At 34.7% G+C, this 14576-nt stretch overlaps 2 protein-coding genes and 1 non-coding gene across 5 annotated transcripts; all 3 read left to right on the top strand.

The window, feature by feature from the left end:
* Window positions 1–5978: 5978 nt before the first annotated feature.
* On the top strand, window positions 5979–6052 carry TRNAR-UCG. The gene has a single exon. It is a non-coding gene; the product is annotated as a tRNA-Arg (tRNA).
* Window positions 6053–6082: 30 nt separating this feature from the next.
* Window positions 6083–10180, top strand: LOC120070103 (cleavage and polyadenylation specificity factor subunit 3-I). Its single transcript, XM_039021958.1, has 6 exons — window positions 6083–6239; window positions 6497–6686; window positions 6803–6900; window positions 7349–7394; window positions 7464–7613; window positions 8406–10180. Exons 2-6 carry the CDS (start codon window positions 6537–6539, stop codon window positions 10038–10040), a joined length of 2079 nt encoding a protein of 692 aa, XP_038877886.1. The 5' UTR covers window positions 6083–6239; window positions 6497–6536; the 3' UTR covers window positions 10041–10180.
* A 201-nt stretch (window positions 10181–10381) lies between these two features.
* LOC120070104 (uncharacterized protein At4g06598) lies at window positions 10382–14418 on the top strand. Of its 3 annotated transcripts, none has more exons than XM_039021962.1 (4): window positions 10382–10522; window positions 11686–12406; window positions 12965–13167; window positions 13698–14418. In XM_039021962.1, the coding sequence occupies exons 2-4, from the start codon at window positions 11706–11708 to the stop codon at window positions 13892–13894; spliced, it is 1101 nt and encodes a 366-aa protein (XP_038877890.1). In that variant the 5' UTR covers window positions 10382–10522; window positions 11686–11705; the 3' UTR covers window positions 13895–14418. The 3 variants fall into 3 exon arrangements, with proteins under 3 accessions (XP_038877890.1, XP_038877888.1, XP_038877887.1); XM_039021960.1 differs by lacking the exon at window positions 10382–10522 and adding an exon at window positions 10530–10786; XM_039021959.1 differs by lacking the exon at window positions 10382–10522 and adding an exon at window positions 10799–10994.
* Window positions 14419–14576: the final 158 nt, after the last annotated feature.

Raw genomic sequence — 14576 nt, 5'->3', positions numbered from 1 at the left:
CGACGGTGTCGAGTGAGCTATTGCACTTACCAAGAAGGTTACCTTGGTATTCTTGGTGTGTAGAATCCAGAGGTGGGCTCTATGTGAACTTGGTTTGAGGCAGAAAAATGGAGGAACCATAATCGTGTAAACGATTAAGCAAGTGAGAGATGGGAGAAGAACCTATTGTATAGGTCGATGCCCAATCGTTTAGTAAAAGCTATGCGATCATTTAGCAAAAGCTATACGATCGTTTAGCTCATCGCTTAGCTGAGTGTCTATCGCCTAAGAACACTCCACGATCGTTTAGCTCATCCAAGCTATCGCTTAGTAAATCTAATTTACTTGACAACTATCCATGAGTATTTTTCGAGATTGGAAAATTTCAAAATCACTTCTTACTAAAATTAGGAAAACATTTTTCCTTTTATCTTATGGTTACCATGAAACCACCAAGAACTCCACTCAATTGGTTATTAGAGAAAAAGAGATAATTATCCAATTAATTCAATATATTATAAATATAAATGATAACTAACTTACCATAATATATTTATAACCTATAGTTTTAATATTTTATCTCATGAAATATATAAACCATAGCTCTTTTTCTATTCCATAGCACTTAATGTAAATCTCATTTACATTAATCCTCCACTTGATGTATCTCATACACCATACCATTCATATCATATATAATCGAATTACCTCTTTTCAATTTGAACATTTAAAATCAACACTAAGAACTGATCCTCAACTTGAATCTATTGAGCTACCAAGGGGACCTTATGGACCTGTAGCTCGAAGCTCCAACGGCATGTGAATAACTAACTAAACTCTTTAGTCATGGGATCCACCATTCGTTAACTGCTAGGCACTCCACTAAAGACTGACAGCTGAACTCTCCTTACCATAGATATATTATGTGTCCATCTTAACCAATCAGCAGTGCGACAACCCTTCACAGATCGCTCATAAGTATAGCTCGACCAATAACCGTTATGTCCCTGTAGTTACATCTAACTCCTTAAGTACCACTAAATCCTCTAATGAACATAAGTCATGGTTCTATTATGACTGAGTTATCTCTTCCAAAGAGAAGTTGTGGCCACTATGTTCAAGTCTTGGAATCAGCTCTTAAGGGAGCAATCTCTCTACTTACCTCTGCTTCAGGGAAGAAGTGAATTCCATCTTGTCTATTGAGTTTTCAGCTCTCAAATCAGACAAGTCCTAAAAAAGGTAGCCATGTTGAGTTGGCAATCTAGCCATTCTCACCCATACTAATCAAAGGACCACTCTCAAAGGCAGGGGTTCCCAAAACACTCAAGATTAAGGTTGTGTCACCTATGGTCGTTTAGGTGAGATGTAAGTCTCTAGTATCAACAACGTTATATACAGAGTCTAGTCATCTCGTGGTCCAATCTTATACAAACTCTTTGTATAGGACACCTGCTCGCATGTCTCTACATGACTGGTCAACATCTACCATCTATAGTAGTTTACAATACTTGAAAAGCTCTACAAAGCAAGTCATATTCGTAGTGTCACAAGGATTAGGTATCCCACCTTAATCCTTATACTACAGACCTATCTAGGTTATTACTTAAGGCATGATCCACTTGTATATCTCATATACATGCTTAAGTTTACATAAGATAACCACGGAGCTTTGTTTATTAGATATGAGTAAATACCAGAATGAAATAACAGTTATTTTATTCATAAAACAATGTGTATAATTACAAACAACAAGACTCCGAGAGAATTAGGACACTAATCCCAACATGAACAATGAAGCGCCTCACCTTCTCCTTATCAAAGAGGGGTTCGTCTATAGTTGGACTATAACTAATTGTTAATTAGAGGGATCAGTGGTACTTAAGGAGTTAGATGTAACTATATGGATTAAACGGTAATTTTGGCCTAGTTGTATTTATAAGCAATTTGTGAAGGGTCAACGTACTATTGATTGGTTATATCTAATGGATATATATATATATATATATAGCGTGAAGAGTACAGTTATCGGTCTTTAATGGAGTGACCGATTGTTAATCGAAGTTGGTTAATTTAATAAAAGAGTTTAATTAATTAATCAAGTACCATTGGAGCTTCGATCTATAGATCCATAAGGAGTTTAATTAATTAATAAAGTACCATTGAAGCTTCGATCTATAGATCCATAAGGTCCCCTTGTTAACTCAATTAGGATTAACGAGAATCGAATTAATTTTGAATTAATTTGAATTGATTGAATTAATTTGAATTGTTCAAATTAATTAAAGGGAATTAATTATATGAGATATAATTGATACAATGTATATGATACATTATATTATAAAGTTTTAGTGGGAGAAATAAATATTTAAATATGATTCAAATTTAATTATATAAATATGATTCATGTATTCATAGCTTAAAATTAATGCAAATTTGATTCATACTGATTCTATAGGTTGTCTGAGAGACTTATAAACTATAAGTTATATTATATGTGATATAATATAAACTATAAGTTTATATGTGATATAACATATAGTTTTATTAATAAATTTGATTTTATTAATAATTATTTTTATTTAATTTAAATATTAAATAATAATGGAGGAAGTTAATTTAATAACCTCATCCCCTTTAATCTCTCAATCCGTAGAAACAGTTCATTCTTTTTTATAGAGAGCTGGTTTTTCCTTATTCCTCCTTAGGCTTCACGCAAGGTGTGTGCTCTGGAAGTTCTTTGGAGACATTTCTTCTTTATATTCTCTCACAAAATCTTCCCTTCCCTTCCCAAAATTAATTGTTGCGAGCCCACAACTCCGCGTCGATTCTCAATCTTGAGATTAATGGGGAAGCCCTCTTGGTAGTGCCCGATAGTAGATCAAATCAATTGGGATCCGTTGCTACATTTGTGAAGTTGAGACCGTGATCGTGGCTGTTCTGAGAATGGGAGAGGAAACATGTAGATTGAAGAAATTGGTTCTTCAAGGGTACATTTCGAAATCCCATTTTTCTTCTTAAATGCATGTTGTATTTTATTTTCATGTTTATCCTGTAAAAATCACTTTTGTTCTCTGATTTTATTGTTTTAATCAAATTGGAATTTTAAATCATATGACGTTCATAGGTTTCCTCCTGGGATTCAATCCCTTCAGTCTTTTGAATTAATTAAGGGGGAGAAGTTAATTATTTTAAATAAATTTCAAGCATGAACTTTGTGATGATATGTATAATTGACATTGAAATTATTTCTTCATCATCATGTGATGCTATAGGTTATGTGCATTTCAAGTTATTTTTCTTCAATGGTTTATCATCATAAAAAATGGGGAGATGGTATGGTTTGTCATCATAAAAAAAAAAGGGAGATTGTTGGCTTTTTAGTCCACTTAATTAATGTTTTGATGATAACAAACATGATTTTGTTTACTAAAAATTTAATTATTTTGAATAGTCTATAGTGTAGAGCTCGGAACAACGATTTTGATGCCTCTTGAATCACCCAAATTGGAGCTCAAACGGAGAAGATAAAACAGAATAACCGAAGATGGTGACATGGTGGCTAAATCATCAAATTAGACCAATTAGAAAAAGCTATTTGGAGTAATGAAGGAGTGACACATAGTGGATTTTTTTATTTTTGGATTGTTAAAAAAAAATAAATTTAATATTATTTTATGTTTGTGTCTTACAACTAGTTTTTGACAAATGGTGGGCTCTTGTTTTTTCGTTGTGTTTTAAAAGATATATATTATTATATTATTTTTTGTTTGTGTTTCACAACTAGTTGAGTTTAAATTTCTACTATTCAATTTAACTTTTTGAACAATCCAATGACCCAAATTAAAATTCACTTTTTACCCAACTTCCCTCTCTTTTTATACTTCCTCTTCTCCAAAATTATTTTAACTTTTCACAACTTTAAAATCCTCAAAATTAGTTAAAAGACTACCATTGTTACTTTTTCTACAAGCTTCTAATTTTCTTTATTTTCATCTTATTTTTTTAGAGAAATTTATATTGTATTTTGAGGATTAAAATGTGTAAGCTCAAACTTGTATACCCACTCTTTTTATAGAGTTTTTATTGTGTGATTTAAAGCTTAAAAAATATTATAACGGTTTGATCCTAACCTGTCAATGGTGTGATCTTGAAAGTAAGGTAGTGGTTCGACTCTCATTCATGGAAATAGTCAAATGAGATTTTTTAATCGAAATTCCAAGAGGTGCTTGGAAAAGTGGATGAAGGTCAAGTTTGACCGAATCACTATAAAAATTACGGTGCGTTCTTCTCTAATTCTTTACTTGTTATTTTGTATTTAATTTTAGTTGCATGGTTTTGTTGGTTGAGATTGATTGAGTATATTGTTACATAATTTTTATCAATCTTGTTATTTGGCATAAATTAGAGTTTTTATTAATTTAATTTAAAAATATCTAATTTGATCAAATTGAGCATACTTTAAGAAAAAAAATTAATTAAACCTTATCACCCCTCTAGAGTTGCCATATCGGTCCAACATAGTTAATTATAGATATGAATTATAATTAAAACTATATAATATGTGAGAGACAAATATTTGAATAAGATTCAAATATTGTTTATATGAATTAGATTCATATAAATACTGTAGGTTAACATGAATAAGATTCGTATTAAAACTATAAACTATAAGGGAGAGTTGCATTTTAATATGATTAATATGCATAATAAATGGTTTATTGGTTAATGGCCATTAATCGACTATATATATTATATAATTAATATTGTATTATAAATATAATATTAATATTATAATAAAATAATCCTCCACATGGGAGTTATTCTGCATCATGTCGATGGGAGTTAGATAATTCCCATCTCTTTCATTTGTGTTATTTGGTCTGAATTAAAAATACAAAAACATAAGGTTAGCATAACATGATTTCGTTTACAGAAGAACTCTCTCCTAAGAACTCTCACTCTCTCTCAATCCTTCTGCCTTTCCTTTTTTCCAAAAGCAAAAAATAGACCAAACTTCCTATCCCTTGCTTGAGAATGGTAGAGGCTCCAAGTGATGGTGTCCTATTCATTGGGTAGATTTTTGATGTTTGTACAGAAGAGTTCGTGTCCAGTTCATTAGAGAGAAAAAACAAAAAGAGTGTCTTCAAGGGTGACTTTTCTCATGATCTCTTCTCTTCCTCTCAAATTAGAAAGCATGCTTATAAGTATTTTGATGTTTACCTTGTTGCAATTCTGAGTTTTTCTCCATTACTTTCATGATTACAAATCGAATTTCGATTGAACGGTGTTCACATGCTTCCTAAAGAAATTCCATTCTTTCATAATGCCCTTACAATTAATTTGAACTTATATAACATATCTGTTTATATCAATTTGAATTTCTTTTAAATAATACAATTTATGTTATTTTTATATGTTACTTTTCTCGACAAAATAATATATCATAGTTTAAGATTTTTTATACAATAAAAATAAATAATTTAAATTTGAATATATTGCTAAAAAATAAGAATTGTGATATAACAAAAAATGATATATAAGATTGACAACATTTATTTTAATTATATAAGCAAATGGAGATTAATATATATATATATATATATATATATATATATAATATAATATATATATATATATATATATATAAATGTAAAATAGGGATGCCTTCAACTTGAAAATCTGGAAAATCCATGTTTCAAGAAGACATCTAAAACTCTCGAGATACTCTCCATAAGGACATCATAGGCCCGAGAATCTTCAGATGCCACAATATCTTATAATATTATAAAACACACATGGTAATCTAAATGTCCATTCTACATAAATCTAAAATATCCACAAAACGAACGATCCCATGACGTTTTTGCTGTGATCGAACCTTTAACCTTAAAAAAAAAAAAAAAAAGGTGTCTAAGAGTTTTATAAAACTTTCTTAATGGAAAAAATTACGAAGAGTAACTAAACAAATCTGAAAATCAAGTAGAACACTTCCATCAATCGACCGCATAGCGCAGTGGATTAGCGCGTCTGACTTCGGATCAGAAGGTCGTGGGTTCGACTCCCGCTGTGGTCGCTGTTTGTTCTTTTATTTTTTTTCTATTTCATTTCGTCGTTTGTCGATTACTCGCGAGTGACGAGACGGCTTTCTCCTTCCCCCTTCCCTTTTCTCCCGCTGAAATTCTTCTAAACCCCATCAAACCTGTACACAGTGTTTTGAATTCTAGGGTTTATCTCTCTTTCTTCCCCCATCTCCACATACTGTAAGTTTTCTTTTATCAACATCCTCTCTTTACTTATTACTTCTCTACTCTCTTTCCCCCCTTCTTCCAGCTCTTTCAGATCTGTTTTTGCTTCCCTTTCGCTCTTTGATTTTACTTATAGTTTCTGCAAATACTTATATTCATATATTTAGTATCGTAAGATCGAATCATGAATTGGGAATCCCATTTTCAGCTAGGTCATATTGTTATTGTTCATACCTAATTCAGTCCTCCCTTTCGTTCTCGATATCTTGCAGCTGGAAAGATCTTGTGTGAGCATTTCCCGTTTGGGGAAAAATGGCTTCGGTTGGACAGCCGCCTTCCCTTAAGAAACGGGAGGCATCTGCGACGAGAGAGGAGGATCAGCTTATTATAACTCCTCTTGGGGCTGGCAATGAAGTGGGTCGTTCCTGTGTTTATATGTCTTACAAAGGCAAAATTGTGTTGGTATGATTTGAACTATCATTATTTCCCATTTAGTATCTGGGTATTATAGAACATATGGAACTGTAATTGTTTAAGTAGTCACTTTTCTTTCTGTCTTCACTTTTCTTGGATGATAGTTTGATTGTGGAATTCACCCTGCTTACTCTGGCATGGCTGCTTTGCCATACTTTGATGAGATTGACCCCTCAACAATTGATGTCCTGCTCATTACACAGTATGTATTTCTTTCGTTCTTCTTTCTTTTTATAATGTTTAGAAAATGCAGCTCTTAACTCGAACACGTGTGTTTCAATACTCTGTTTTACTTCTGCAAAATCAGTGAATTGTGAATGACGGTGGATGTTTATTTGCAGTTGCACTTGAGAATGGGTATAGGGTCTTGCCCCGAAAGATAAAAGTTTTTCCTTCCTGATTGCATTCTTTCTAATATACGTGTTCTAGATTTTGTTAAAACTCATGTCTCCTTATTAAAATCAATGGCTTTTTGAGCATGGAAAATGCAAATATTCACGGGGAGAATGGCAGTTTTCCACTGTATCCCTATTTATCTGCTCCTGACATGAGATTCTAATTGTCCCAGCTTTCTTTATTTTCTGCCGTTCTTTTTTGTCTTTTTTTATGTTTTTTAACTAAGATAATTTTGTGCACACTTATTTTTGCAGCTTTCATTTGGATCATGCCGCATCACTCCCTTATTTCTTGGAGAAGGTACTATCTAATTAAATTGCAATGTGGTCTTGTTTGAGTGCAGAAACTAACATGGCATTAATATGATAGACTACATTCAAAGGACGAGTCTTTATGACTTATGCTACTAAAGCGATCTACAAGTTGTTGCTGTCTGACTTTGTGAAAGTGAGCAAAGTTTCGGTTGAAGATATGTTGTACGATGAACAGGACATAAATCGTTCAATGGATAAAATTGAGGTAAATGATTTCTCATAATGGATGTCTTGAGTCTTGACTTGCTGTTTCGTCCAAGGTGAAAATTATGGATCAAATTTCTTTATAAGAAATTTATTGATTCTACCAAATTCGTACTTTGTAATTAAAATCTGCTCGACGTTATATTTGGCAGCAGTTTATCAAATGTACTTTCCTCCCGCACTATCTATCATCTGTCTCTCTCTGCCCATATCCCCTTCTGCTGTAGTTCTTTGTTTATTTTTTCCATTAAAATGTTTGAGATTCAGTTCTTATAGTTTTCGGAACCAAATATAATAGAACTACAAGTGGCCTTTTGTTGTATTCATGCATTTTTATCTGATTTTTTGAAATTAACTGTTTTACGAAGTATGATTTGATTTAAATGTTATGCTTCTAAAATTAACATGTATAAGAAAAAGAAACAAATAGAAACAGAACAATAGAAATACCCTTCCACGCAGTTGAAGTTTAAAACAATTAAAATGCAAAATAGTTCTTAATACATTTTTTTTTGGTGAAAGAAAACCTATGCAGTCCTCAAGCTTGCTAAATGATTTCCGAGAAGCTTCTTTTTCAAGACTAAAATAAAATAAAAAAAGATATCTGTATGATAATTATGTAAATCCTTGAGATAATAATGATAATGAGCCATCTATGCTGGAATGCACAATCATTATATTGGTTATATTGTTGTCAACTTGTATAGGTTTCATCTTCTTGCGTCCTCATTTCAAATGTTGAAAACGGACATCAATTTTTCTCTTGTTTAATAATAGTGCATAGTAATTGCAGGTCATTGATTTCCATCAAACAGTAGAAGTAAATGGTATTCGGTTTTGGTGTTACACTGCTGGTCATGTGCTTGGTGCTGCCATGTTTATGGTAGATATTGCTGGTGTCCGAGTCCTCTACACTGGAGATTATTCACGTGAAGAAGATCGGCATCTTCGAGCTGCCGAGATGCCTCAGTTCTCTCCTGATGTTTGCATAATTGAATCTACATATGGTGTCCAGCTCCATCAACCTCGACATATTCGAGAGAAGCGGTTCACTGACGTTGTTCATTCAACCATTTCTCAAGGTGGTCGTGTGCTGATTCCAGTTTTTGCCCTTGGACGTGCACAGGAACTCCTCCTTATTCTTGATGAGTATTGGGCGAACCATCCTGAGCTCCATAATATTCCCATATATTATGCTTCTCCTCTGGCAAAAAGATGTTTGACTGTATATGAGACATACACGCTCTCCATGAATGATAGGATCCAAAATGCCAAATCGAACCCCTTTAGATTTAAGTATATATCCCCACTAAAGAGCATTGAAGTATTTAAGGATGTTGGCCCATCAGTGGTGATGGCTAGCCCTGGTGGACTTCAGAGTGGTTTGTCGCGACAACTCTTTGACATATGGTGTTCTGATAAGAAGAATTCATGTGTGCTTCCTGGTTATGTCGTTGAAGGGACACTGGCTAAGACTATAATCAATGAACCAAAGGAAGTCACCCTCATGAGTGGACTCATGGCTCCTCTCAACATGCAGGTTCATTACATTTCTTTCTCTGCTCATGCCGACTTTGCGCAGACCAGCGCATTCTTAGAAGAGCTCATGCCACCCAACATAATTCTCGTCCATGGAGAAGCTAATGAGATGGGGAGGCTCAAACAGAAACTCATGTCCCAGTTTGCTGATCGGAATACAAAGATTCTTACTCCAAAGAACTGTCAGTCTGTTGAAATGTATTTCAATTCTCAGAAGATGGCAAAAACTATCGGAAAATTGGCTGAGAAGACCCCAGAAGTCGGTGAAACTGTAAGCGGTTTACTAGTGAAGAAAGGATTTGCATATCAAATAATGGCACCAGAGGATCTACACATCTTCTCTCAACTATCAACTGCAAACATCAACCAACGCATTACAATTCCATACTCCAATGCCTTCAATGTGATTGTACGTAGGCTCAAACAGGTATACGAGAGTGTAGAATCTTCAACAGACGAAGAATCTGAGGTTCCAATGATTCGTGTGCACGATCGAGTGACAGTGAAGCATGAATCAGAGAGACATGTCTCACTTCACTGGATATCCGATCCTTTAAGCGACATGGTATCAGATTCTGTTGTAGCTCTCATTCTCAACATCAACCGCGAGGTTCCGAAAGTCATCGTGGAGTCGGAGGCTGTAAAAACAGAAGAAGAGAACAACAAAAAGGCAGAGAAGGTAATTCATGCCCTCCTTGTTTCACTCTTTGGCGATGTGAAATTAGGAGAAAATGGGAAGCTGGTGATCAACGTTGATGGGAATATAGCAGAGCTTGATAAACAAAGTGGTGAAGTAGAAAGTGAAAATGAAGCTCTCAAAGAAAGAGTTAAAACAGCATTCCAAAGAATTCAATGTGCTGTGAAGCCAATTCCTCTTTCTGCATCTTAGCTTTAGCTTTCTTTTTTTCTATATTTGGCATTGTACAAGTAGAAACTGATTTGTATTCTTTTCTTTAACTAGTTTTAAAAAAAAATAGGGACATTAAAAGCTGTATTTTACGAGATTTTACCTTCATTTTTGAATCATTATTGTATTGTTTTTGTTTGTCCACTTGGATTTTGGTCATTGTCTAAAGAAAGAGAGAGAAAAAAGAGAGGTGTAAAAGTCATATGCCATATCATATTTGAATGGTGTTGAGCAAATGACAGCAAAGGCAGTAACTGAGAAAGCTAGAATCAATAAATTAAAGTTGGTTTTAATGTTAAGGCCTTGCCTTCATTTTTAATCAAACCCTTACCTAATTCCATTAAACTGAGATTTGAGAGAGAATGTAAACGACTATGCCCCAAGGATTTAACTTTGCGTCAACTCCTTTCCTTTTCCCATTGCATTTTTGAAGATCTCGGTCAACCAATCAATTAGCATTGTTGGTATGAACTCTCTCTCCTCTTTTTCTTGAATTTTTCGAATTTTTTTCAGCAGTTCTTGAATCATTTTGCCATTCCTGATCGTAATTTGTAAGAAAATTCTATGTTTTTGTACAATCATTCATGGGCCGACTTGGGAATGGGCTACATTTTGCTTCGTTTTCGTCATTTATCTCTCTCCGGTATTCTAGTTTCAGCAATTCTCTCTCTCTTCGTCTCTCTCTGTCTGATTGTAGATGCAATGCGGGAGGAGAATTTCTAGCGTTGGTATTTTTCTTTCTTGTGTTCTTAATTTCTTGAACCTGTGAATTCACACAGTTTTCTGATTGCATGTTTGTATTCGAGGATCTCATCTCTCTCCTCTTTTCGGATTTCGATTTTCCAAGTAGCTTGAGCTGTATGTATGTCGTGAAATGGTGCAGAGCCGAGTCGGAAAATTCTTTGTATTTGTCGATCATCAATTTCTCTGCGCACGGTATTTACGTAACTGGAAATTTGCATCTATGGAATATATATTGTTAGATCGGGTTAGAGATCTGCCAAACATTGCGAAATTTTCTCATTAATCTTCGTGTTCGTCTTCGGAGGAAGATGCGGCATCTATCTCCTTCAACGCTGCTTTTTCCTGCAAGGCTTTCTTTGAACTTTTCTTTTTCTTCTTGTTTTCGTAAAAGAATGATGCCTGCTGTTCCTGCATGTGACTTCCAGGATTTCTAATTACTCCCTGCTTTGTATATCTTTATAATTGTCAATTCTGAGTTTGATGTTGACTTCTTTGATTTTGATAGACATTGATGCTTTATTTTTCTCAAAATTATAATAGATTCTGTACGCTTAGCTATTTTTTAAAACAATGCACACGCTGCCAGGATTTCACAATACCCCTTAGAGTAACCTGTCTAGCTATTAACAGCACCCACATCAATTTTTTTTTTTTTTTTTTTGTTCAAACAGTAGTTGATGCTGCAGAATTTTACACCTGATACTGTTTCGGATTGAGGAAAGATGTATTATTTTCAACAAAGGCTTTGGTTTTTGTGGTGCTTTCTTCAGTTTTAAATCCCGAGTCTGGCTGATTTGATTAAGAAGTGTGCAACAATTATTAACGTAAATTGTTGAGGTTTTGTTTCTTCCTTCACTTTGTTTGTCTGTATGCTTTTTGGCAGAAACTTGTGCAGTCAATGCCATGGAGAATTCCAAGGTGTTATCAAACATGAGAAATGTGATTTATTCTGGAAAGCATGCTCTGCTTCCTCCTAAGAGTCCATTTCCTAGTGGTTCCTCCTCATATGCTGATTATTTCCCTAATCCCATTATTGGGTCAAGAGCACTGCAGAATCCCAGAGAGGGAAATGTGCAACATCATAGAACATCATCTGAAAGTCTTCTGATGGAGGAACAGCCTTCTTGGCTTGATGATCTCCTCAATGAACCTGAAACACCAATTCAAAGAGGTGGTCATCGACGTTCATCAAGTGACTCCTTTGCTTACTTAGATGCAGGAAATGTTTCAAATGAAAATCATACACAAGATGACTCCCAATGTAAAAATATGTATTTACCTTCCTGGGCATCACAAGGTTTTGATTCCCATCAAACTTCGTTATATATGAAAGCAAACTGGATCAAACAGAAGAACAGGACACGGGAATTGCCTCCAACTACATTGACAGCTAACCCAGGTGCCCGCCCTTCTGCCAAAAGTAGCATTCTTCTTGAAAACTCAAGGTCGTTGAGTACACCACAGGAAGCAAATGAGTTTGCATCAAGTTCTGAAAAGCAGGATTCAGCAGAAACTGGTCTGCCTGATCGAAAGTTATCTGAGAGAATGGACAGTTCCCATGTTAAGCCAGGTCCGGCTGATACAGATAATAAAAGAGCTAAACAGTAAGTTTTGCATTGATTATTATCTACATTATTGAAACGCAAAAATGTCCTCTCTCCCTGCACAGTTTTGAAGTCTGTTTTCAATCGTGTCTCCAAGTTTGCTTATAATCTATTTGTTTGTGTCGTACCATCTTTAGCTTAGCCTGTTTCTCACGTTTTCCTTGAGATTTACGGTTCCTGTTGCTCACATACTGGAGAAGTCAAGGATAGGAATGGAGGTTTTTTTCTCTCCCAGAAAAGCGTTGGTCTACAGTTTTTAAAATTTTCATGTGGATTCTTGAGAATGCTTGTTATTTCGTCCTACCTAGTGAACCCCTTTCCTTCCTCTGTCCTAATACTGGGCCGTATACTCATACAGGAATTGGGAGAGAATTTCCAATATAAAACTTGCTGATATTGGATGGATGTGTGTGTAACTAAAGAAGATTGAGTATAACTTTGCAGCATTGGAGAGATAGAAAATTGCAGATAATCTATGAAGATCTAGTCTATGTATATGATTATGTTATAAAGAGATAATCTATGTATATGCTTTAACCTGACTTGTTATGAATACAGGCAATTTGCTCAACGGTCACGTGTACGAAAACTTCAGTACATTGCGGAGCTAGAAAGGAACGTACAAGCCTTACAAGCAAATGGTTCTGAAGTTTCTGCCGAGCTTGAATTTCTCAGTCAGCAAAACTTAATTCTTGGCATGGAGAATAAAGCATTGAAACAGCGATTGGAAAGTTTATCTCAGGAGCAGCTTATAAAATACCGTGAGCCTCCATACTTTCAAACTTGAGTTTTGACAGTCCGTTCTAATGGTTTCATTTTTAAGAAAACGTTGAATTAGTTTTGGATGAAAATTCCTTTGTCCATCAGTCACAGTTTCAAACTGAATTTTAAAAAGAGATGTAATTCCTTAGGAAATGTTTGGGACACTAAATTAGTTACTATAGTTTGTGGTTATTATAGTCTGTAGGTTATAATAGTCCGTGTTAAGTGTGTAGACTATTTTAGTATGGGTTATAATAGTCTGTATTTGGAGTACATATTATTTTAGTTTGGGTAGGAAATAGTTAACATTGGAACAAAGAGGAATAGAAAGGATGTGTAAGAAATAGTAAACACTATAACCAAAAAGGATTTGAAATAGTAATACTGTAAATAATTATAGGTTATAATAGTTAGAAACATGAACTGTTATAATTGGAGCCCTAAACATGGAGTGTTCAACTTCAAGTTGGTGGCCCAAACACCTTATATTTGTTGTACTAAGGAAACTTTAATGTGAAATTATATTCAGTGGAACATGAAGTACTGGAGAGGGAGATTGGAAGACTAAGAATGTTGTACCAACAGCAGCAACAGCCACAGCCACCACCTTCCACCCTTAAACGCACCAAAAGCCGAGACCTCGAGACGCAGTTTGCTAAGCTCTCTTTGAGACAGAAGGATGCACATACAGGTTCCGAGTCTGTGGCGGGTCCAGTCCAAATCTAGATTAGTTGCGACACCGATGGATGAAGCAAAGCCATCTAAGGAACGTGGTTTGTCGATTGCTTGTGCAGGATGACCAAGGCTCATAAAATCAAAAGTAAGTCTGTTGTACTCAGCATTTGTTTGTTGCTCTTGGTAGATGTGGAATGAAAATGTTCCAATGCGCCTGGCTGTCATTGCTGGAAAATGGCCTCTTTTGGGCCAGTGACCTGCCGGAGGTGATATCTAATTTTCAACACATGGTCTTCTATGGCTTATTATCATGATATATTGAAGTTCTATAGTAGGTGTTTTTAAGTCCCCTATTATTCTTGGGGGGGCATTCTTTTTACTTCATCATATGCAAATAGATGTCACTATTGTGGGGATGGATGGTACTAAAATTTACTGTCGAACAATTTCAATGATCATACATGATATATCCTTCTGCATGTTGGCAGAACAAGTCCAAGCTTTCATTATAGTCATTAAACAAAGATGTTATGGGATTAATCTTATTTACCAGGGGAGTTTTTTTTTCTTTTTAATATTGTTTTTTTAACTTATTATAATGATATAACAAATTTGAATCTCGACAAATATTGTTATCTTGCCCATCTTTGCATTTTCATATATATATATATATAACCATCTTGAAGCATCGCTACAGAGTTAATGCATCCTCCAACCCATGATTAATCATGTC

This window comes from Benincasa hispida, unplaced genomic scaffold (genome assembly GCF_009727055.1).
Source record: "Benincasa hispida cultivar B227 unplaced genomic scaffold, ASM972705v1 Contig916, whole genome shotgun sequence".
Taxonomy (NCBI): Eukaryota; Viridiplantae; Streptophyta; class Magnoliopsida; order Cucurbitales; family Cucurbitaceae; genus Benincasa; species Benincasa hispida.
This window is presented reverse-complemented; position numbering and strand designations above follow the sequence as displayed.